The sequence below is a fragment of the Nomascus leucogenys genome, chromosome 8 (genome assembly GCF_006542625.1).
Source record: "Nomascus leucogenys isolate Asia chromosome 8, Asia_NLE_v1, whole genome shotgun sequence".
NCBI classification, from domain to species: Eukaryota; Metazoa; Chordata; class Mammalia; order Primates; family Hylobatidae; genus Nomascus; species Nomascus leucogenys.
In genome coordinates, this window is record NC_044388.1 from 89,369,084 (window position 1) to 89,390,019 (window position 20,936).

A 20,936-nucleotide genomic window follows, 5' to 3' on the forward strand; every position below is an offset into this window, starting at 1 on the left:
CACCATATTGGCCAGGCTGGTCTCAAACTCCTGACCTCGGGTGATCCACCTGCCTCAGCCTCCCAAAGTGCTGGGATTACAGGTATGAGCCACTGTGTCCAGCCACAACTACACTTTTAAAAGGATACTTGGGCTATTTTTCTGGCATTTCTCTACTTTATTCTGAGAGGGTTTTCGGTTTGTCTACTCTCATGTGTTGAAAAAGGGAATTTTTTCTTTTCTTTGCTCTCCTTTTCTGGGAATGGCTCAACAAACTTGTTGAGAATGACTAGACTCTTTTAGGCAGGAATCAGAATCTGATTCATCTTGGGTGAGGATCTGTTTTGATCCAGGATCACACAGTACAACCATGGTTTCAGGGGCCTACCCTGTGGGTAAGGCATTAAGGTGGGATAAACAGGAGAATAATAGTGGGCTGGATGCAGTTGCTCATGACTGTAATCCCAGCACTTTGGAAGACTGAGGCAGGAGGATCGCTTGAGCCCAGGAGTTCAAAGCTGCAGTGAGCTATGATTGTGCCACTGCATTTCAGCCTGGGCATCAGAGCAAGACTCCGTCTCTTAAAGAAAAGAAAAGAAAAGAAAAAAAAAGATGAAGAAGAGCAATAGTGAATGAATGTTATTGAACACATAATGTAGCAGGCTTTGTTCTACTTACTTTATATATATTAACACATTTAACCCTCACCATAGCCTTATGAGGTAGGTACTATTATTATTCTCATTTTACAGATTAGAAAATAGAGGCATAAGGAAGATAAGGAATATGTTCCAAGTTCCACAGCTAATGAGCAGAGCAGTTAAGATTTAAATCTAGACACTATCTCTAAAGCTTAATTTCCTGACCACTATGTTATGTTGCCTCAAGAGCACACTATAAACTTGGAGTCTTACCTTCTGGGTTCACTTGCCATTCACTTAGCTACTCTCTCCTCCCTGTAAGGCAAACTGTGGGTCTCAATGTTTTCTGTAAAATAGGAATGATTGTCCTGTGCACTGTACAAAGCAAGTCTTCAGGGACAGGGCATAGGGAAAGCTGCTGGCTATCCTTGACTTTCTGACATGAAGGAGGCAGTTCTATTCCCACTTGTCTGGCAAGAGTACAAGTGCAGCTGCCTTATGCAACAGGTGCCTTTGGGGAGGATTGGTTGCCAGGTGGCATCTGGTATAGGGGAATGGGACTGGACTGAGAGTCAAGAGAATTGGGTTCCAGTCTCAGCTTTGCTACTGAATTGCCATGTGAGCGCTACCAAGAGATCTTTTACTAAGTCAGAAAAAATTTCCTGGGTGGGCACAGTGGCTCATGCCTATAATCCCAGTGCTTCGTGGGGCTGAGTTGGGCTTATTTATTGAGCCTAGGAGTTTGAGACCAGCTTGGGCAACATGGTGAAACTCCATCTCTATTACAAAAAATTTTTAAAAAGAAAAAGTTTCCCATTCAGTCAATATTTGTGTACCTACTTCATGCCAGGCCCTGTGCTAAGAATTATAAGAAGACACCTGTTAACTTAATTGTCTGAGAATTGATTTCAGGCCTCTTCTGTGGCAGATAAAAATTCTACCACATAACCAGTTGAAATGGACAGCTTTAGGAAGTCATCAGTTTTTTCCCTCAAACATGGTGAAATATCAACTGTACCACTGCTGGTATGGATCCTGCTGATGGGGATGACTTTTTAGGGCCTCTGCTCTGCAATTCTGTGATTCTCTGACCTTGATCCTTTGACCTTGTATTCCCAACTGTGATTAAGCAGAGTATTCTAGTTGGGCTCTAAGTCCTGCCCAGGTCTTCCATTATTTGATCGTGGCTCCCTGAGATATGGCCTACATGTCTGCATCTCAGATTTCTTTACCCTAAACCGTATTTGGGAAGTCTTAGGGCAGAGATGTCAAAGTAAAAGGCTTACCTGCTATTATTTCCATTACTAAGCCCATGGCAGACATTGCTAATCAATCTCAACACTCCTTTCCACTGAGCCTAAACCCTCTTAAATCCTAACTGGGGCTTTGCACAGACCACCCAACTCCTCATTTTATCCCTCATCAGAGCATGGCCAGTGCAGCGAGGGAACTGGTTATCCAGCGGTTGAGTCTGGTGAGGAGTCTTTGTGAGAGCGAGGAGCAGCGGTTACTGGAACAGGTGCATGGTGAAGAGGAGCGGGCCCACCAGAGCATCCTGACACAGCGGGTGCACTGGGCCGAGGCGCTGCAGAAGCTTGACACCATCCGCACCGGCCTGGTGGACATGCTGACCCACCTGGATGACCTCCAGCTGATTGTAAGTCAGGCAAGGGTGAGGGCATGACCAGTTGGCCAGGCTCCCCAAAAGTCTGAAAATATCGAGAATGTTTGTCGGTATGAGGAGGGTGGAAATGAGAATTTGGCGCAGGGATGAGTGACAACGATTCTTTGCTTGACCAAACTTTAGTCAGGCTTCTGAGCCTTCTCCCAGGCCCATCTGTGCACTTCATTATAAAATCCAGTTTTTGCAAAAGAACCCTGCTAAGTCAGTGTAGCCAGAAACCCCCATCCTTGATATCTGATCATCCTTGATATCTGATCAGGTTCCTCATCCACCACCATCCCCTAGGTGATGTCTGATCACTGTGTTCTGTCTGCAGCAAGAATCCTGTTAGGTAGGTTTAGCCATAATCCCCCTTACCCCCAATGTTTCCTCTTAGTAATTTTCCATCCACTAACCCCCCACCCTGCTCCTTAGCTATAAATTCCTGCCTGCCCACGCTGAATTCAGAGTTGAACCCAGTCTCTCTCCCATTGCAAGACTCCATTGCAATGAGGTCTTGAATAAAGTCTGCCTTACTGTGCTCTAACAGGTATCATTGAATAATTTCTTCTCTGACATGAGGCAAGGGAATAAAACTATGTTTCTTTGGCACTGATAATAGTTTTCTTTTGATAGTCAATGTGTACTGAGTGCCTATTATATGTGAAGCACTGTGCTGTGGGGCAGAGTAACGAGATGCAGCTGTCAGCTGCTCCCAGCCTTACAAAGGAGACAAATACACTAACTGACAATTAGGATATGGAAGGATATGTGCTATGGTAGAGGAACTCACCCATGCTAGAGACGGACAATCCAGGCTAGGAGAAAGAGGGGTCAGGGAAGGTTCCCAGATGAAGCGACTTAGAAGGTGATACCTGAAAAATAAGAAGACTAGCTGTGTCAAAGGAAGTGAGGAGGTGGAAAGAGTTCAGGAGCATGTAGAGGGAACACTGTGCTCCGGGGAGCTGACAAGGTCTTCGATATGAAAACACAGAGCTCATCCTTAATCCTACCACCCAGAAATCACCATGATTCATATTTGGTACATAGCCTTTCAAAGTATTTTATATAGATAAGCAGCTGCCTGCAGTTTTGAGGGGAGAAGGTGGCATCTGAGTCACAAGCAGGGGAAGGAGAATGTGGAACACCTGAGCTGTCCCACTGCCTCTGCGAGTAGGGCAGTTTCTATGACTGCTCGAAACTGTGCATTCATTTAGTCACAGTATCCATGGACAGAGTATGCTCTTTCACAGACACTGGGACAGTCACAATAGAAGACTCAGAAAGAGTCGCAGCCACCCAGGAGCTGACAGTCTTCATGGGGGATGCTGTCAGGTGAACAGGTGATGGTCCTGAGTGGAGTTGAGGGGAATCCAGGATGCCCTGGACATGGGGTAGAGTGATTCATTCTGAGCATGTATTATGGGGGGGTGTATGTGTGTGTGTGTGTGTGTATGTGTATGTGTGTGTGTGCGTGTGTGTGTAGAACAGCTTAGCTTTATGCTGGTCTTAAAGAGTAGAAGTTTTTATTCTAGAGTCCACATGGAGCCCTTTCTGGTAGTTAAATCTGTCCTAGCATTGACTCCCTGCTGGGTATCTGGTGCCAAGCTTGACTTTGTTTTCTTTTCTCACAGCAGAAGGAGCAAGAGATTTTCGAGAGGTGAGTATAGACCCTATGATTTGACTGGGTAGTCTTGGAGACCCTTAGGCCTCTTCACACTCCACTGCCTTCAGCCCTGCTGCTCTTGGGAGAATGCACAGGGTGTGCAGCTGAGTGGCTTTCCTGGAGCCTGGCTCTGTGGACAGGGAGTGTCTCTGCCCTTGGCTTAGAGAACTGCTTTAAAACACATGGAAAGGCAGTGGAATACTTAGTAATCCAAGGCTTGCCACTGCTTTCTTAAACTTCCTCTGTAAAAAGGTAGTCACCCTGCTGGAGGGCTTTACCACCGCCATCTGCAGATGAAAATGTTGAGACTCTAAAAGAGGAAGGGATCTCCCTAAGCCTGGAACCAGGGGTTGGACCCATCTAACACTTGCCCCGGTACTGTCGCCTCTGCCTCACTCCTCCTTTCCCTGATGGAGGAATCTTTGAAACTTAAGTCTGCCTTACCACTCAAATTTTGCATTTTAGCTCTTAAGTAATAAAAGAATTTCACCAGGTCCTGCCTGAGTTCTAAAAGAGCTGAGGGCCTGAGGAAGTTGCCAAGAGGACATAATTTGCCAGGCAGAGTAATTCACAAACCTTCTGTGTGAAATTTCAGAGCTATACTTAGGGAACACAGTCCATTCTTCTTATTTATTTACTTATTTTTCTATACTTCAATGAGTATAAATTATTTTTATATTTAAGTTTCAATAGCAATACATATGTGCATGAGAGGAAAAAATCCAATATAAAGCCATTTAAAATGAAAAATGAATCTTGCTGGGCATGCTGTCTTACACCTGTAATTCCAGCACTTTGGGAGGCCAAGGCAGGAGGGTAGCTTGAAGCTAGGAGTTTGAGACCAGCCTGGGCAATACAATAAGACCTGATATCTACAAAAAAATAAAAAATTAGCCATGCTTCGTGCTGAGAGCCTATAGTCCCAGCTTCTCAGAAGGCTGAGACAGGAGGATCACTTGAACCTGGGTGGTTGAGGCTACAGTGAGCTGTGCTCACACCACTACACTCAGCCTGGGCAACAGAGTAAGACCCTGTCTCAAAGAAAAAGAAAAATGAGTCTGCATTACCCTTTCCCAATGCCATTCCCTGACAGCGATGGGTTTGAATAGATGTGCGTTTGTGGACTTATATATAGTCATAGGAGGGTATGTGGTGGTTTTTTGGTTGTTGTCTTAAAAATGTTTTTTAGGCCCGGTGGCTCATGCCTATAATCCCAGCACTTTGGGAGGCTGAGGAAGATGGATCACTTGAGGTCAGGAGTTCAAAACCAGCCTGGGCCAAGATGGTGAAATCCTGTCTCTACTAAAAATACAAAAATTAGTCAGGTGTGGTGGCGTGCGCCTGTAGTCCCAGCTACTCAGGAGGCTGAGGCAGGAGAATCACTTGAACCCAGGAGGTGGAGGTTGCAGTGAGCTGAGATGCGCCAATGCATTCCAGCTTGGGCGACAGATTGAGACTCCACCTCAAAAAAAAAAAAAAAAAAAAAAGCTGGGCGTGATGACTCATGCCTGTAATCCCATCACTTAGGGAGGCCTAGGCAGGCAGATCACTTGAGGTCAGGAGTTCACAACCAGCCTGGCCAATATGGCAAAACCTATTAAAAATACAAAAATTAGCTAGGTGCGGTGGCGTACCCCTGTAATCTCAGTTACTGGGGAAACTGAGGCAAAAGGATCACTTGAGCCCAGGAGGCGGAGGTTATAGTGAGCTGAGAGCCTGCCACTGCACTCCAGACTGGGTGATGGGAGTGAAACCCTGTCTCAAAAAAAACAAAAAAATTAAAACACAGATAGGACCATTTTATAGCTGTTGTGAAATTTGTTAGGCTATCTGGGACATCTTTCCACGTCAGTACATTTACATTCACGTCACTTTTTTGAAAGTTTGTGAAGTATTGCAGTGTAGTGGATCATATTTATTTTACCGTCTCGTAATGCATGCTTGGCTTGTTCCCACTTCTCCCCTTTTACAATCTTTTCACACTTCTGCCCATCTTCTCTATCTCCTTTATCTTCGTCATCTTCCTTTAATACAGTGTGTCCTTAATATCAAGCTGATCTGATTTTTTAATTGATCTTTAATTTTTTTAAATGATTCATTTATTCAAATGATTTCAAACTTAGAAAAAAGTTGCAAAGGTAGTATAATGAGCTTCACCTAGAAAATATCAATTGTTGACATTTTGCCACATTCATTGTCGCTTGTTCTCTCTGTCTTCTTATTTATCTATCTAGTGTATATGTTAGAAACTTATTTTTTTATGGTCTATTTGAGGGTAAATTCCAGAAAACATGAACTTTTCTTTCAAGATACTTCAGCATGTTTCTCCTAGAAACAAAGACATTCCCTTACATAACCCCAGTGTAAATTAAGGAAATTTAACATTGATATAATACTATAATCTAATACACAGTCCATATCCAACTGTTGTCAATTGTGCAAATGTTCTTCATAGTGTTTTATTTTGTTTTCCTAATTCAGCTGGTCTTTTCAAGTCTAGAATTATTCCTTAGCTTTTTTTTTTTTTTTAACATTTTTAAAGAGTCAAGGCCAGTTTTATAGGATCTCCCTCAGTTGGGTTTATCTGATGTTATCTTATGATTAGATTCAAGTTATACATTTTTAGCAGGAATACCTCATAAGTGATCTGTCTTCAGTTCATCATATCTGGGGGCACATGATGTCCCTTTGTCCGTTATCAAAGATGTTAATTTTGAGCACTTGGATAAGGTGATGTCTGCCAGGTTTCCTCATTATAAAGCTGCACTTTTCCTTTTATAATTAATAAGCAGTCTGTGAGGAGACACTTTCTGCATATATATCCTGTGTCCCTTCAGACTTTCTCCCAATAGTTTTAGCATCCATTGGTCACTCCTGCCTGAATTATTCCTTTTATTTGCTTGTTTGTTTGTTCTCTTATTCAATATTAATACAGACTCATGGATTCTTATTTTATTCAATGCATTATAATCTGTCACTGTTATTACTAATTTTGACATTCAGACTGTCCCAGATTTGGCCAGTAGAAGCCCCTTCAAGCTGGACCCTGTGTCCTTTTGAAAAGTTCCCATCATTCTTTGAGCACTTTCTTGCTCTCTGGCACAAGAAGCACAAGAAGAAAACCCCAGCTCAACTTGTGCTTTTCCTGCCCCTGAATCAGCTGCTTTTCCAGGGGACCTGGTTGTTTTTAGTGGAGAATGATATTTAGAAACCAAGATCTGAGCATTAAGGGTACTCAGTGACCTTGCTTCCAGGCCTCACTCAGCTCACTCAATGTATAGCAGATGGAACTAGGAAGAGAGAGGCAGAGAGAGTGAGAGTGTGTGTGTGTGTAGCTGTTTGATGCATGAGTTTGTCTCACAGCTTTTTTTTTTTTTTTTTTTTTTTTGAGACGGAGTCTTGCTCTGTCACTCAGGCTGGAGTGCAGTGGCGCAATCTTGCCTCACTGCAACTTCCACCTCCTGGGTCCAAGCGATTCTCCTGCCTCAGCCTGCCAAGTAGCTGGGATTACAAGCATGTGTCACCACACCCAGCTAATTTTTGTAATTTTAGTGGAGACAAGGTTTCACCATATTAGCCAGGCTGGTCTCGAACTCCTGACCTTAAGTGATCCTTCTGCCTCAGTCTCCCAAAGTGCTGGGATTACAGGCATAAGCCACCATGCCCAGCCTGTATCACAACTTCTAATTCCAATGTAACACCTCAAGGTTTTTCCTTTGCCCTCTCCTTTTCTACATTTGTACCTTTTGTTATTTTACAGTGAGGACTCCAGCCCCCAACAACATCAATATTTGCTCAATCCTACAATACATACAAAGTTGTCTGAGCATTGCTAAGCCCATACTACTGACAGGCCTATCCATAGAGTTCCAGATTTGTCTGTAGTTCTTTATGCCCCCAGGCTGAGGGAATATACTCTCAAAGTAGTGTTCAAAAGTTGTGAAGCCCCATCTAGCCGGAAACTCACTTATCTTAGAAGTGCCTTGTTGGCTCTGGTGTTTCCATGCTTGTGGCTGGGCTCAACTCTGACTGGACACTGCAGCAGCAGATCCTGCCGCACCATCTGGGCGTTCTGATCCTGGCCAGGGCCTGCTGTGTTCAGGCCCTTTTTCATTTCCACCCCTTTGGGGCCATGAGTTTTGTCTTCGATACCATAGGGCAGCTAGCCCAGGTGGTTCGCTGTAGACTTTACTATGTTCAGCCTCACATTTGCCCTGGGATGACAGCTTAGCACCGCTGACATCAGCTCCTCTTTCTTCCCCACCTGTTGGCGGGAGCTCCTTTGTTCTGAGAAGATGGCAATAGACCCTCTGTTGTCCTGACCACAAAGAGCCTTTGTTACTAGAGCTTGCTCCCAGTATTTCTAAGGTTCTGTTCACCTTATGCCTCCCAAGACAGAACAGTCAGTGACAGTCTTGCAAAGAGCCATCAGGGCACATGCCTCACCCCTGTGCCCACTCCATTTATGGACAGAGCCATGAGATATGGGGAGAGAGCGTGTGTACTCAGAACCACTGCCTGATCTCAACGCCATCTTCAGGATTGGAGGCAGTAGGAAAGGTCTTTCTCAGCACCCGGGTGAAAAGGCTGCAAAGCTCCATGGTAAACCTCTACTTTGCCCTATATTCCTTTGAGATTTCACTTCAGGTCAAGGAAAAAATTATGTTGAATGCTGCCTGGGCTTCATCCCAGTTTTGTTCTATTTTTGCATGGAGGCAGGACTTGAATCCGCTCCCCCTTTTAGCTCTGAATCTGTTCTGTCCTGTTAAATCAGATAACCACTACTTCCCAGGTTAAAGCAAAGTTGAGGTGTGATTCTGTAGAGAAAACAGCAAGCCCGGGGCCTCGCTGCTGATACGTGGCAGTTTTCAACTCCTAGGCATCATATTGTCCCAAATTACCTCTCCAGCAAAACCCACGCCCCATTGTGAGCTGAGGAGAGAGTTATTGAGAGCACACAGTGCCATGATTCATTTGTGGCTGGGGTGATAACTGATGGCCCTTTCCTCTGTGGACCCCTCAGGTGTTTGCATTTTTAAAGTAGAGGAGTAGCTGAACCTTCTGACAAAACCCAGGGAAACATGACTGCCTCAATAGGTCTGAGTGGGAGGTGAGATATTTTCCAGGCAAGGGCAAGATGTTGGAGTAGAAAGACTATCGTGCAGGGGCTCCAGAGGCCCAGGAGGTCTTAGCCCCAGCTCTGCATTAACTTACTGAGGGACTCTGGCAAGTTGCTTCCTCTGCAGAGCACACCACCTTCAATTTCTAATACTGGCACCAAGAACACATCTTCCTGTAAACTGTCCACCAGCTTTGCTAAAATTAAGGTTTCTGGGGGGCACAGGGGAAATGGCCACCTTCCCTTTTGGCCCAAGCCCCTGTGTGGGGACTGGATGCCACTCTTTTTTTTTTTTTTTTTTTTTGAGACAGGGTCTCACTCTGTCACCCAGGCTGGAGTGCAGTGGCATGATCTCGGCTCACTGCAGCCTCGAACTCCTGGGCTCGAGCAATCCTCCCACCTCAGCCTCCCAAGTAGCTGGGACTACAGGTGCATGCCACCACACCCAGCTAATCTTTAAATTTTTTGTAGAGATGGAGTCTTATTATGTTGCCCATGCTGGTCTCAAACTCCTGGGCTCAAGCGATCCTCTCCCACCTCAGGCCTCCCAAAGTGCTAGGGTCACAGGGGTGAGCCACTGCACCTGGCCCTGGCTGCCAATCTTGGTGTCACCTGATAGGAGGATTTTACTTCTGTTCTTCTCTTCACCCCATATTGATCCAGATATATTTCCAGGACCATCCTGAATCTCTGTCTCTGTTTTTCCCCATATAAGGACCGAAGAAGCAGAGGGCATTTTGGATCCCCAGGAGTCGGAAATGTTAAACTTTAATGAGAAGTGCACTCGGAGCCCACTACTGACCCAGCTCTGGGCAACGGCAGTTCTTGGGTCCCTTTCAGGTTAGGAGCAGTAGAGCCCAGGACCATTAGGACAACTGGGCTTCTGTCTGTCTGTCTGGGGTTCACTCCTGGTTCACACTGGGTACCCGTGCTTCTGAGATGATAGCTTAAACAAGTCATGCTGGATGCAGGCTGGTCAGTAGGGTCAAGGTTCCAGACAGGCCTGGGGCAGCTGGGCCAAGTCCTTCCCATTTCCAGACTAACATGTTCTGTGGTTGGGTCAAAGATAAATCTCATTCCTATAAGTCATGTCTTCCTTATATCCTGACCTACTAGGGCAGCTCAGTATTATTTATTGGAAACCTGGGGTTTCTCTTTAAGAAAATATAATTGATGGCCAACTGAAGAACATCTGGACCAAGAATCAAACTGCCTGATTTGCCTCACTTATTCACTTTACACACACTGACTCAGGCCAGCTGTGGGCCCCACCCTGTGCCACATGCTGGGGCCACAGAGGTAAACTGACATGGTCTTCTGCCTCCAGGAATTCCCATTTAGCACGGAGGTTCTCCAGAGCAGGCCTCCTCCAAGTTAGATGGAAGCTTCCATTCTCCCAATGGTAGTCTTTGCACAATTCATGAAACAGGTTAATAGACTGATTTTTTTTTTCAGTTTTAATCCTCCCTTCTCATATTATCCTTACAATTTTGGTACAAGCTGTAGCTTGTCTACTCTAGATTCTCGTATCAAATGATGCCTGATTTACCAGCAGTTTAGATATTTGCTAGAAATTGGGTATCTCATGCTTCCTAGCTCCCAGAGGCTGTGTTTCTAGGACAAGTCCAATCTGGAGGCCACAGATATGACCAAGTAGAAAGAGTATAATCAGTGCTAGGTATAGGAACAAAATGCTTTGTCTTCATTTTGCCCCTGCCACCAACTCAGTGTGTAAACTTGGGCAACTCCCTTTTCCTCTCTGGGCCTTATTTCTATCAGAGTTTACAGTTGAGGGTCTTGACTGATAGTAACTATTGTTATAAAGGCTACAGTTTATAGAGCACTTACATGCTGGGCACTTTACATGTATGATTCTGTTTAATTCTTGTGATCACCCAGTGAGAAGTCCTATTTTGACCCACCTTTTGCAGACAAGGCTCAGAGAGAGTAAATGGCTTATATGAGGTCACCATGCTAGTGAGTGGTGAGGAACATTTTGCTACCTGGCAGGGGTTAGGGCAGGGGTGGGCCCTCAGCAACTCTGAGAATTCTTTCTGGCAGGCACAGAGGACGTACGGATCGATGAGAGGACAGTCAGCCCTTTCCTGCAATTGTCAGATGATCGAAAGACCCTGACCTTCAGCACCAAGAAGTCAAAGGCCTGTGCAGATGGCCCAGAGCGGTTTGACCACTGGCCCAATGCCCTGGCTGCCACCTCCTTCCAGAATGGGCTCCATGCCTGGATGGTGAATGTCCAGAACAGTTGTGCCTATAAGGTGGGCGTGGCCTCAGGCCACCTGCCCCGCAAGGGTTCTGGCAGTGACTGCCGTCTGGGCCACAATGCCTTCTCCTGGGTCTTCTCTCGCTATGATCAGGAGTTTCGTTTCTCACACAATGGGCAGCACGAGCCCCTGGGGCTGCTGCGGGGCCCAGCCCAGCTGGGTGTAGTGCTGGACTTGCAGGCTCGGGAGCTGCTCTTCTATGAGCCAGCCTCCGGCACAGTGCTCTATACCCATCATGGGTCCTTCCCGGGGCCCCTCTTCCCAGTCTTTGCTGTGGCTGATCAGACCATTTCCATCGTCCGCTGACCTCTGGCCACAGGAAGCCAGGTCCACCACCCCCCACCCTTTCAGGCCATGTTTCTACTCAGTGTCCTTTTCCCAAATGATGTGTGTGGTGTTTCTAAGAGAAACAGGGCCCATAACCAGTGGGCAGCTTTAGGAGGGATGGGGATCTGTTTCAGATCTAGGCACAACCTGTAAATCACAGGTGTCCAAACTTTTGGCTTTCCTGGGCCACATTTGAAGAAGAATTTTCTTGGGCCACGTAAGATACACTAACAATAGCTGATGAGCTAAAAAAAAAAAAAAGTGTGTATAATTTTTGTGATATCTGCCACCACAGATAAGCAAAAAAGTCCTTGCATTCAAAGGGTTGGAGATTGCTGCTTTGAGTGCTGGGTACCTGTGGGGAACCTACTACTCTCTGGGCCTTAGTCTCCCAAATCCACCACGCATCTGTCCCTCTGAGGGTGTCTTCACTTTGTCTCTGGCATCTAGCATGGTGTCTGGTGCATAGTGAGCATGCAATAAATATTTGGCAGGTGAGTGGATGGATAGATGGATAGGTGAATGTAGGTGGATAGGTGACTGGGTGGATGTTGTGGTCTCTGGAGAAGCACTGCCATTCAGCCTCCTGCTCCAGCTTTTCACATGCAGAAGTGCTCTCTTCACAGGCAGAGAAGCCTGTGGCTAAAGTTTCCGCATCCCGTTAATTCAGTGCTTCTGTCTTTTTCATGACGTGGCACATAGAGAAAATATTTTTTCTAGCACACAAGAGCAACCTGAAAGGCTGCTCCTGGCCAGAGGACTCTGTCCTGGGGGACCATGTCCTCCCCCATGTCCTGCCTACGCCCTCAGGACCAGGGGATCATGTCTCCAGGTAACCCAACTGTAGCCCCTGCCGGCTGAGCTCCAGCCTGTGCCCACTGGTAATAGCAGGGACGGCGTTTTCCCTTAGAGCAGCTGTTAAGTCCCTACCTGATGGCCCCCTCTGACATAAACTGCACACCTGGGGTGATGGCTTAAAGCCAGAAAGAGCTGAGGGAGTAAGAGGGCCAACCTTAGGGCACGTGGGCAATATTAAAGGTCTTAAAAGCATTAAAGATTTATTCCATGTTCTTCGTTGATAATTGGGTGTATACTGTACGCTGGCCTGTCTTCATACACTTATTGCATTCTCGGAAATAAGTGGGTCGCAGCTCAGTGTAGCAGAAAGAGCCTGGAGACATTACCAAGACCCAAGGCAAGTCCCTTTATGTTTGTCTCCATGAGGAGTTCACCCTAGAACAGTGGTCTTCAAACTTTTGTCCAAGAACTCTCTTCTAAAGTAATCTTACAACTTTAGGCTCCTGCATCCAAAGAAGATGAAAGGCAGAGCCCTCCCCTTTCTTTGGGAGCCACAGAGCAGTTTGAAAACCACTGTTTATTAATTTTTTTTTTTAAGACAGAGTCTCAAAGGAGGCTGAGGCGGGTGGATCACCTGAGGTCAGGAGTTCGAGACCAGCCTGGCCAACATGGTGAAACCCCATCTCTACTAAAAATACAAAAAATTAGCTGGGCATAATGGTGCACACCTGTGATCTCAGCTACTCGGGAGACTGAGGCAGAAGAATTGCTTGAACCTGGGAGGCGGAGGTTGTAGTGAGCCGAGATCACAACACTGCACTCTAGGCTGGGCAACAGAGCTGGACTCCATCTCAAAAAAAAAAAAAAAAAAAAAGGGAAATTACTGTTGCCTGGCCTTGGGGCCAGTCCCAAGGAAAACAGACCAAAAGGGGTTTGGTCAAGTCCCAAAGAGATCTTCCCTGCCTTTGCCTGGGCACAGCCCCTGCTCAAAAATCTGGGTCAAAGCCAAGGCTCTTCTTGGCACCTGAAGGCCCCCATGCCGTTTCTGTCAATCCACCAATCCAGCTCCTCACAGCAGCCTTCATTCCAGTTCATGGGCCTGCTGCAGCAATGTCCTCCTCGTCCCCCTGCTCATCTAAAGCCACCCCCAATGCCACCACTCAATTCAGCATCCACTCTAGAGCCCTCCCTAGCTGCTGGCACCAGAACACACTGCCAGGAGTGTGCCTATGTTTTTAATGTGTGGTATCCCCTGGCACTGGGCAAGGAACAGAGATGTCCAGCAAATACCAAGTAGAAAGGTGTGGGAAGGTGGGGAGGCAGGAGGAGAACTTTGTTGTTTTTAGAGACAGGGTTTTGCTCTGTTGCCCAGGCTGGAGTGCAGTGGCACGTAGCTTACTGTAACAGGACTTGTGGGCTCAAGCGATCCCCCTGCCTCAGCCTTCCGAGTGGCTGGGATTAAATGTGCGTGCCAGCTAGTTTTTACATTTTTTGAAGAGATAGGGTTTCACCATGTTGCCCAGGCTAGTCTTGAACTCCTGGGCTCAAGTGATCCTCCTGCCTCAGCCTCCTAAAGTGAAAAAAGGAATTGAAAAACCCAACCTACTTCAACCTCCAGTTGTTCCCCCCTCTCCCCAAACCTATTCCCTACACTGCAGTCCTTGTTCCCCATACTTTCCTACCTCCACACTGGTCTCTGCGACTGAGGTGCCCTTTGAGATTGATACTCTTTAGGACACCTCCCCTATTCTCCCAGAATCTCCACTGCACCACATTTCACATGACAAGCATCCTCATCTACTTACAACCTAGTGGTCAAGCCAATGGGCTTTGGATTCAGATGTGCCTAAGTTGGAATCCTGGCATCTTTGCATGCTAGCTGTGACCTCGGGCAGGCTGCTTAACCTCTGAATTTCAGTTTCCTCATTTGTAAAGTTGTGGAGGGGGTCAAACCACCTAGGCCCAACGAGGTAGCTTTGAGGGTTATATGTGCATGTAAGTAACTCAGCACCTTACCTAACACGGGCAGGCATATGTCAACAGGATTTCTTCTCATGACTGTCATGGGATTCCTTGTTTAAATTCTCCCCTTCATACTATGTGGTGCTAATGGACAGTGTCCCTACAGAACGGCTTAGCATCCTGCTTTTAAAACTAAGCACTGACCCCAGGCTTCCAGAGGGTGTTTCAGAAGCTGAAAGAGAGACCTTAGGACCTCTGCTTCAACTCCAGCAGTTTTTCAGGGTCTGTTTTTAGTTTTGCATAATGGGGTTTCAGATCTCTCATGACAAAAGGCCCCTGCTGCTAAAACCAAGTTTGAAAAGTGCCTGGTTTTGAAGCTGGTGGGGCCCTCTGTGAATCCTGTTGGATGTGAAGGCGACTCCTAGTGGAAAAGGGACACAGGTGTGAATGAGAATGAGGGAGGGCAGAGGCTAGGAGCTGGTTGGTGGGGGAAGGCTGAGAGCTCAGCACTCACTGCTTTATTATCACAATAGGTGACAAAGGCCCCAGGGAGAGGGGAAAAGTCCAGAGCTGTGGGGAAAGAAGGGGCTCCCTGTCTCCAGGGTTTGTTTAGGGTTTTCTCCATGGCCTAGGGCCCAGCCACTTCCCTCACCGGCCTCAAAGCCCTGAAGTTGAGCCCTCTAGGCAGTCAAGGGCAGGCAGGAGATGGGCCAGAGAGGGAAGGATGTGTTCTTTAGGTACAGAATCCCTGACCACGGGGTCCAGTGCCTGTGGGCCAACCACCAGGAAGCTGTGCATGCCCACAGCCCGAGGCCCCTGGTAATCGCAGAGGTAATTATCTCCAACATGGGCTGCCACTACCGGTTCCATATGAGCAAGCCGCAAAGCCTCTTGGAAAATGCGGGGGTCTGGCTTGGGCCAGCCAGCAGCCTCAGAGGTCAGCACAAAGTCGAAGTGTTCAAGCAGGCCAAGGCCTCCCAGGATGCCCTCTAGCCGTCGGTCAAAGTTGGAGATCACTGCCAACCTCAGACCCCGTGTGCGGCACTCCCTCAGGGTGTCCTCAGCCCCATCCAACACCTGCCAGGTGCAGGGGCGGCTGAAGTCTTTATAAAGCTGTTCAGCGATGGGGGCTACAGCCTGAGCATCCTGGACACCCGCCAGGTGGAAGGTCTGCAGGACCACGTCCAGCCACCACTGGCGGGAGGTGAGGCCGTGGCTCAGGCCGTAGTTGGGGAAGCTGTGGCTCTGAGCCCTGTACGCCTGCCTGAAGCCTTGTTCCAGGGCTGAGGGCTCCACCTCCAGCCCATAGGCCTGGGCCTTGGTGGCATATTCCTCCCCTAAGGGGTGGCGGAGCCTGAGCAGCGTGTCCTTCACATCCCACGTCAGCAGTCGTATCTGCAGCCGGTGTGCCATGGAGGAGGCCAAGTCCACCCCAGTTCTGCCTCAGGTCCCATGGTGGATCCCAGGGGAAGCTGAGCTGGATAAGACCGCCTCCGCACAACCTAACAATCACCTCTTTCCAGGCCTTGTGGGTCAGATTTGCTGGCTAACATGAACCACTTGGGAAATGTCTTCACAGCACAAGATCCTAGAATGAAAAATAGCAGGTAAGGGTGAAAGCTCAGGCCCTGACATCAGACAGACTGGGTTCAAATTCTGGTGCTGCCAACGGTGTGACCCTAGGAAAGTCACTCTGAATCCACAACAAATTTCTGAGCACCTTTTTGAGCTAGCTGCTAGCATATGGGACAGATTTCCAGCCCTTAGGGCATTTACAGGCACTGAAGAACAGGGATACGGATATTAGGCAAAGAACTATACAAACACTTAAATACAATGAAGTCAATAGATAGCATAAGAATATAAATCCAGGGCCCGCATCTAGTCTGTGTAGTTAGGGAATGTCATAAGCAAGTGAAGTTTCTTTTTATTTCTTTTTAATTTTTAAATTTTTTTTTGAGACAGGGTCTCTCTCTGTCTCCCAGGCTGGAGTGCATGGCTCATTGCTGCCTCGATCTCCCAGGCTCAGTCAATCCTCCTGCTTCAGCCTCCCTAGTAGTTGGGGCTACAGGCACGTGCCACCATGCCCGGCTAATTTTTGAACTTTTTGTAGAGATGGGGGGGTGGGGCGGGGTGGGTCTCACTACGTTGCCCAGGCTGCTCTCCAACCCCTGGACTCAAGTGATCCCCCAGCCTTGGCCACTCAAAGTACTGGGATTACAGGCGTGAGCCACCACTCCTGGCCCTGCAAATCAAGTTTCAATGGAGATCAGAAGAATGAATGTGCAAGAAGCAGAGGTAGGTGAGTGCTCCTGTCAGTGGAAATAGCAAGTGCAAAGGCCCTGAGGCAGGGCAAGGAGTCTGGTGCTTTGGGTAGACAGAGGCCAGCTGTCTGACACACAGGATGCAATTATTATGATTGCTATTATCATTATTAGGGATGTCAAAGACAGAAGGGGCCTTGCAGAGCATCTGAACAATATCCTGGCTGCTGGGTAGAGTAGACTGAGCCAGCAAGGGGCAGGTACTTAACTAAGGTCACAGTGAGCCAGTGGCACAGCCAGGACCAGAACCCAAACTTCCAGACTCTCTGGCCAGTTCTTCCACTGTACCATGAGATATATATGGATTTTAAAAATCGGTGAACCTGTACAGCACAGGAGCAAAGACAGGACACAGCAGGCTGTCTCTGGCCTTCTCTGAACCCCAACTTTTCCATCTTTACTGGAGGTAATAACACTGGCCTAGGAGGAGAGCTGATGAGAGAACTGACTCAAGGCACAAGAAACAAATGACTCAGCCTGCTATCCAGAGGCTGGTGCAGCTTCTTTCCCCAGACAGAGCTGATCCCAGACAAGGCCGTCCCCTTGAAACCTGAGGGGCCAGAGTTCAAAATACGGCCAAGTTGATACTTAGGGAAGGGCATTGCTGGTAAATCTGGGGGAGCCTTGGAGGAAGTTTGTCCAGGAAATGAATTAAGGAGACTCATCCAAAGATCCTCTCATTTTGCAGGTGGGTAGACAGAGACCCAGTGAGGGGCAGTAATTTACCCCCAAATCACACTGGCACAGCTAAGACTAGAGCAGAGGGCTCTAGCTCCTGACCCATGGCTTTTTCTTTTTTTTGAGGCGGAGTCTCACTCTGTCACCCAGGCTGGAGTGCAGTGATGCGATCTGGGGTCACTGCAACCTCCGCCTCCCAGGTTCAAGCGATTCTCCTGCCTCAGCCTCCCAAGTAGCTGGGATTACAGGCATGCGCCACCATGCCCGGCTTTTTTTTTTTTTTTTTTTTTTGTATTTTTAGTAGACGGGGTTTCTCCATGTTGGTCAGGCTGGTCAGGCTGGTCTCGAACTCCCGACCTCAGCCTCCCAAAGTGCTAGGATTACAGGCGTGAGCCACTATACCCGGCTGGCTTTTTCTTTTTCTTTTTTTTTGATACAGAGTCTCACTCTGTCACCCAGGTGTACAGTGGTGCGATCTCGGCTCACTGCAACTTCCGCCTCCCACATTCAAGCGATTCTCCTTCCTCAGCCTCCTGAGTAGCTGGGACTACAGGCGCGCGCCACCACACCTGGCTAATTTTTGTATTTCTGGTAGAGACGGGGTTTCACTATGATGGCCAGGCTGGTCTCGAACTCCCGAACTCGTGATCTTCCCCACCCCCCCCCCTCCGCCACCCCCCCGGCCTCCCAAAGTGCTGGGATTACGGTAAAGGCGTGAGCCACCGCGCCCGGCAGGGCTTTTTCGATTTCCAAAAGCGCGGGTTTGGGGCTTTGCGCTGCAGGCACGAACTGCTCACCTTTTCTCCCCACCTCCAGGGCTCGGGAAAGGCGAAGTCCAGGAGCCCGGACCTCACGCAGAATCTCTATAGCTGCCGTCGGCAGCGTGAGCTGGGGCGGCGGTCCTAGGGGCCTTGGCCGCGGCCGACCCCTTGGGTCCCCTTCTCAGCTGTAGCGCGTCCACAGCTCCGGGCCCGTTCCTGGGCCCAGGACCCACCTGACTCACAAGGAAGCCGGTTGTAAACGCAGCCGCAAGGCCCGCGGGCTCGGGCGGAGGTGCGCAAGCGCCGGGAGGCGGGGCGGGGATCGCGCAGGCCGCCCCTCCCTCCCATCCCGACGCGCCTCTGTCCCCGCCCTTATCCCCCCTCACCTTCGCCCTCTCCCACCCCATCGCCCGTCGCCCTCGCCGTCCCCTCTCCTTCCTTCCTCTCACTGTGCACCTCTCTGCGCCCGTCACCCGCCTTCACTGCGCGCTTCCGTTACCCTGCACCAACTACGCCCCTTAGTCCCTTCCCGCACCCTCTCGGTTTCCCAGCCCGCACCCTTCCGCTCCCCAGCACCTTCTCCGCCCTGTCTGCGCACCCCCTGCCCGCCACACCGCCGCTCCTCACCGCGCTCTCTCCGCTCCCCATCCCCCACCCTGTTCCTGGCCTCCTTTGGATCGGGATACCACCGAGAAGTACCCAGGTTGACTGGGAGGAGGGGAGTTGGGACCCAGCCTGGCTTGCTTAGTGTTGTGTGAACCTGGGCAAGGCCCTGCCCCTCTCTGGTCTCAGGGTCCTCAGTAGGTATTGGAGGGAATTACTTTCAGATGGAAACTTGTTAAATCCAAGATAACTTGGTGAGGGTGGAGTCCGCTGCAGTAACCTGCTTTTTTATTCTTTCTTTTTCCTTTTCTTTTTCTTTCTTTTTTTTTTTTTTTGAGACGGAGTCTCGCTGTGTCCCCCAGGCTGGAGTGCAGTGGCGCGATCTCAGCCCACTGCAACCCCCGCCTCCCAGTTTCGTGCGATTCTCCTGCCTCAGACTCCCCAGTAGCTGGGATTACAGGCGTGTGCCACCACACCCAGCTAATTTTTGTATTTTTTGTAGAGACGGGGCTTCACCATGTTGGCCAGAGTGGTCTCAAACTCCTGACCTCAACTGATTCACCCGCCTCGGCCTCCCAAAGTGCTGGGGTTACAGGCCTGAGCCACTGCGACCGGCCTATTCTTTTTTTTTTTTTTTTGAGACAGAGTTTCACTCTTGTTGCACAGGCTGGAGTGTAATGGTGCAATCTCGGCTCACTGCAACCTCCGCCTCCTGGGTTCAAGCATTTCTCCTGCCTCAGCCTCCCAAGTAGCTGGGATTACAGGTGTGTGCCACCACACCCAACTAATTTTTGTATTTTTAGTGGGGACAGGGTTTTGCCGTGTTGGCCAGGCTAGTCTTGAACTCCTGACCTCAGGTGATCCGCCCACCTCAGCCTTCCAAAGTGCTGGGATTACAGGCATGAGCCACCGCACCTGGCCTCTTTGTTTTTAAGAACCTTGTGGTACCATCCTGGCTAACACGGTGAAACCCCGTCTCTACTAAAAATACAAAAAATTAGCTGGGCATGGTGGCAGGTGCCTGTAGTCCCAGCTACTGGGGAGGCTGAGGCAGGAGAATGGCATGAACCCGGGAGGTGGAGCTTACAATGAGCCAAGATTGTGCCACTGCACAATCTTTGCCTGGGCAAAGAGCGAGACTCCGTCCCCCCCCAAAAAAGAACCCTGTGGTAAGAGCCTGGAATCCTAACCACTAGACAACCAGGGAGCTTTTTTATTCTTTTGAAGAATAAAAAAAGAATTTTATTTTTGTTTGCAAAAGTAATGCGTGTCGGCCAGGCGCGGTGGCTCACGCCTGTAATCGCAGCACTTTGGGAGGCCGAGGTGGGTGGATCACCTGAGGTCAGGAGTTCAAGACCAGCCTGTCCAACATAGTGAAACCCCATGTCTACTAAAAATACGAAATTAGGCGTGGTGGTGCATGCCTGTAATCCCAGCTACTTGGGAGGCTGAGGCAGGAGAATCGCTTGAACCCGGGAGGGGGAGGTTGCAGTAAGCCAAGATCAGGCTACTGTATTCCAGCCTGGGTAACAAGAGCAAAACTCCATCTCAAAAAAAAAAAAAAAAAAAAAAGTAATGCAGGTAATGCATGTTAGTCTCAAAAAACTTTAAAAAATACAAACATATGAGAGTTGGCTAGGCAGAGGGGGAGGATCCGAGTGATGGTTAAGGGACGCCCTGATACAAAGGCCTCCAGGCACAAAGTTTTTCTTCGAACCAAAGAGACACTGAGGAACTACAGGAATGTTGCTAGCCAGGGGATTTGGGCCAAAGAGGCTGGGGAGGTACCGGAGGGGAAGCTTTGAGATACTTCTGTGCCTGTGCTCTGTTCTTTAGTCTTATCACCTTGCACTATGACTTCAGGCAAGACAGGTCATAAGACAGCCCCCACCACTCAGGCCCCTTTGAGAGGGTCTTGCCCCATACCCTGGAGGAAGGGAGACCGCACAGAGAGGCCAAGAAGAATTTACACAGATGGGTCTTGGTGGGTTTCTCTATTCAGTCTATTAGCGTTTTGTGCAGTCCTGTTTCTACACCGGAAGGGGTGGCCTGCCCCTCCACACCTGTGGGTATTTCTCATCAGGTGGGACGAGAAACTGAGAAAAGAAATAAGACACGGAGACAAAGTCTAGA

The 20,936-nt window shown here is 48.6% G+C and overlaps 2 protein-coding genes across 4 annotated transcripts in view; one reads left to right on the plus strand and one right to left on the minus strand.

Annotated features, from left to right (window-relative positions):
* The window catches only part of BSPRY (B-box and SPRY domain containing), a 42,700-nt gene that overhangs the window by 17,939 nt on the left and 3,825 nt on the right, over positions 1 to 20,936 (plus strand). For 2 of the 3 annotated variants that reach the window (XM_030817664.1, XM_003264027.4), the window contains exons 3-6: positions 2,047 to 2,277; positions 3,918 to 3,943; positions 9,784 to 9,908; positions 11,130 to 12,732. In XM_030817664.1, coding sequence (XP_030673524.1) covers positions 2,047 to 2,277; positions 3,918 to 3,943; positions 9,784 to 9,908; positions 11,130 to 11,656 — 909 coding nt within the window. In that variant the 3' untranslated portion in view covers positions 11,657 to 12,732. Of the gene's footprint in view, positions 1 to 2,046; positions 2,278 to 3,917; positions 3,944 to 9,783; positions 9,909 to 11,129; positions 12,733 to 20,936 lie in introns of those variants that run through there. The other variant, XM_030817665.1, reaches the window with a different exon arrangement.
* On the minus strand, positions 14,916 to 18,512 carry HDHD3 (haloacid dehalogenase like hydrolase domain containing 3). Its single transcript, XM_003264028.4, has 2 exons — positions 18,237 to 18,512; positions 14,916 to 16,025 (listed from the first exon to the last, which is right to left on the minus strand). Exon 2 carries the CDS (start codon positions 15,848 to 15,850, stop codon positions 15,095 to 15,097), a length of 756 nt encoding a protein of 251 aa, XP_003264076.1. The 5' UTR covers positions 15,851 to 16,025; positions 18,237 to 18,512; the 3' UTR covers positions 14,916 to 15,094.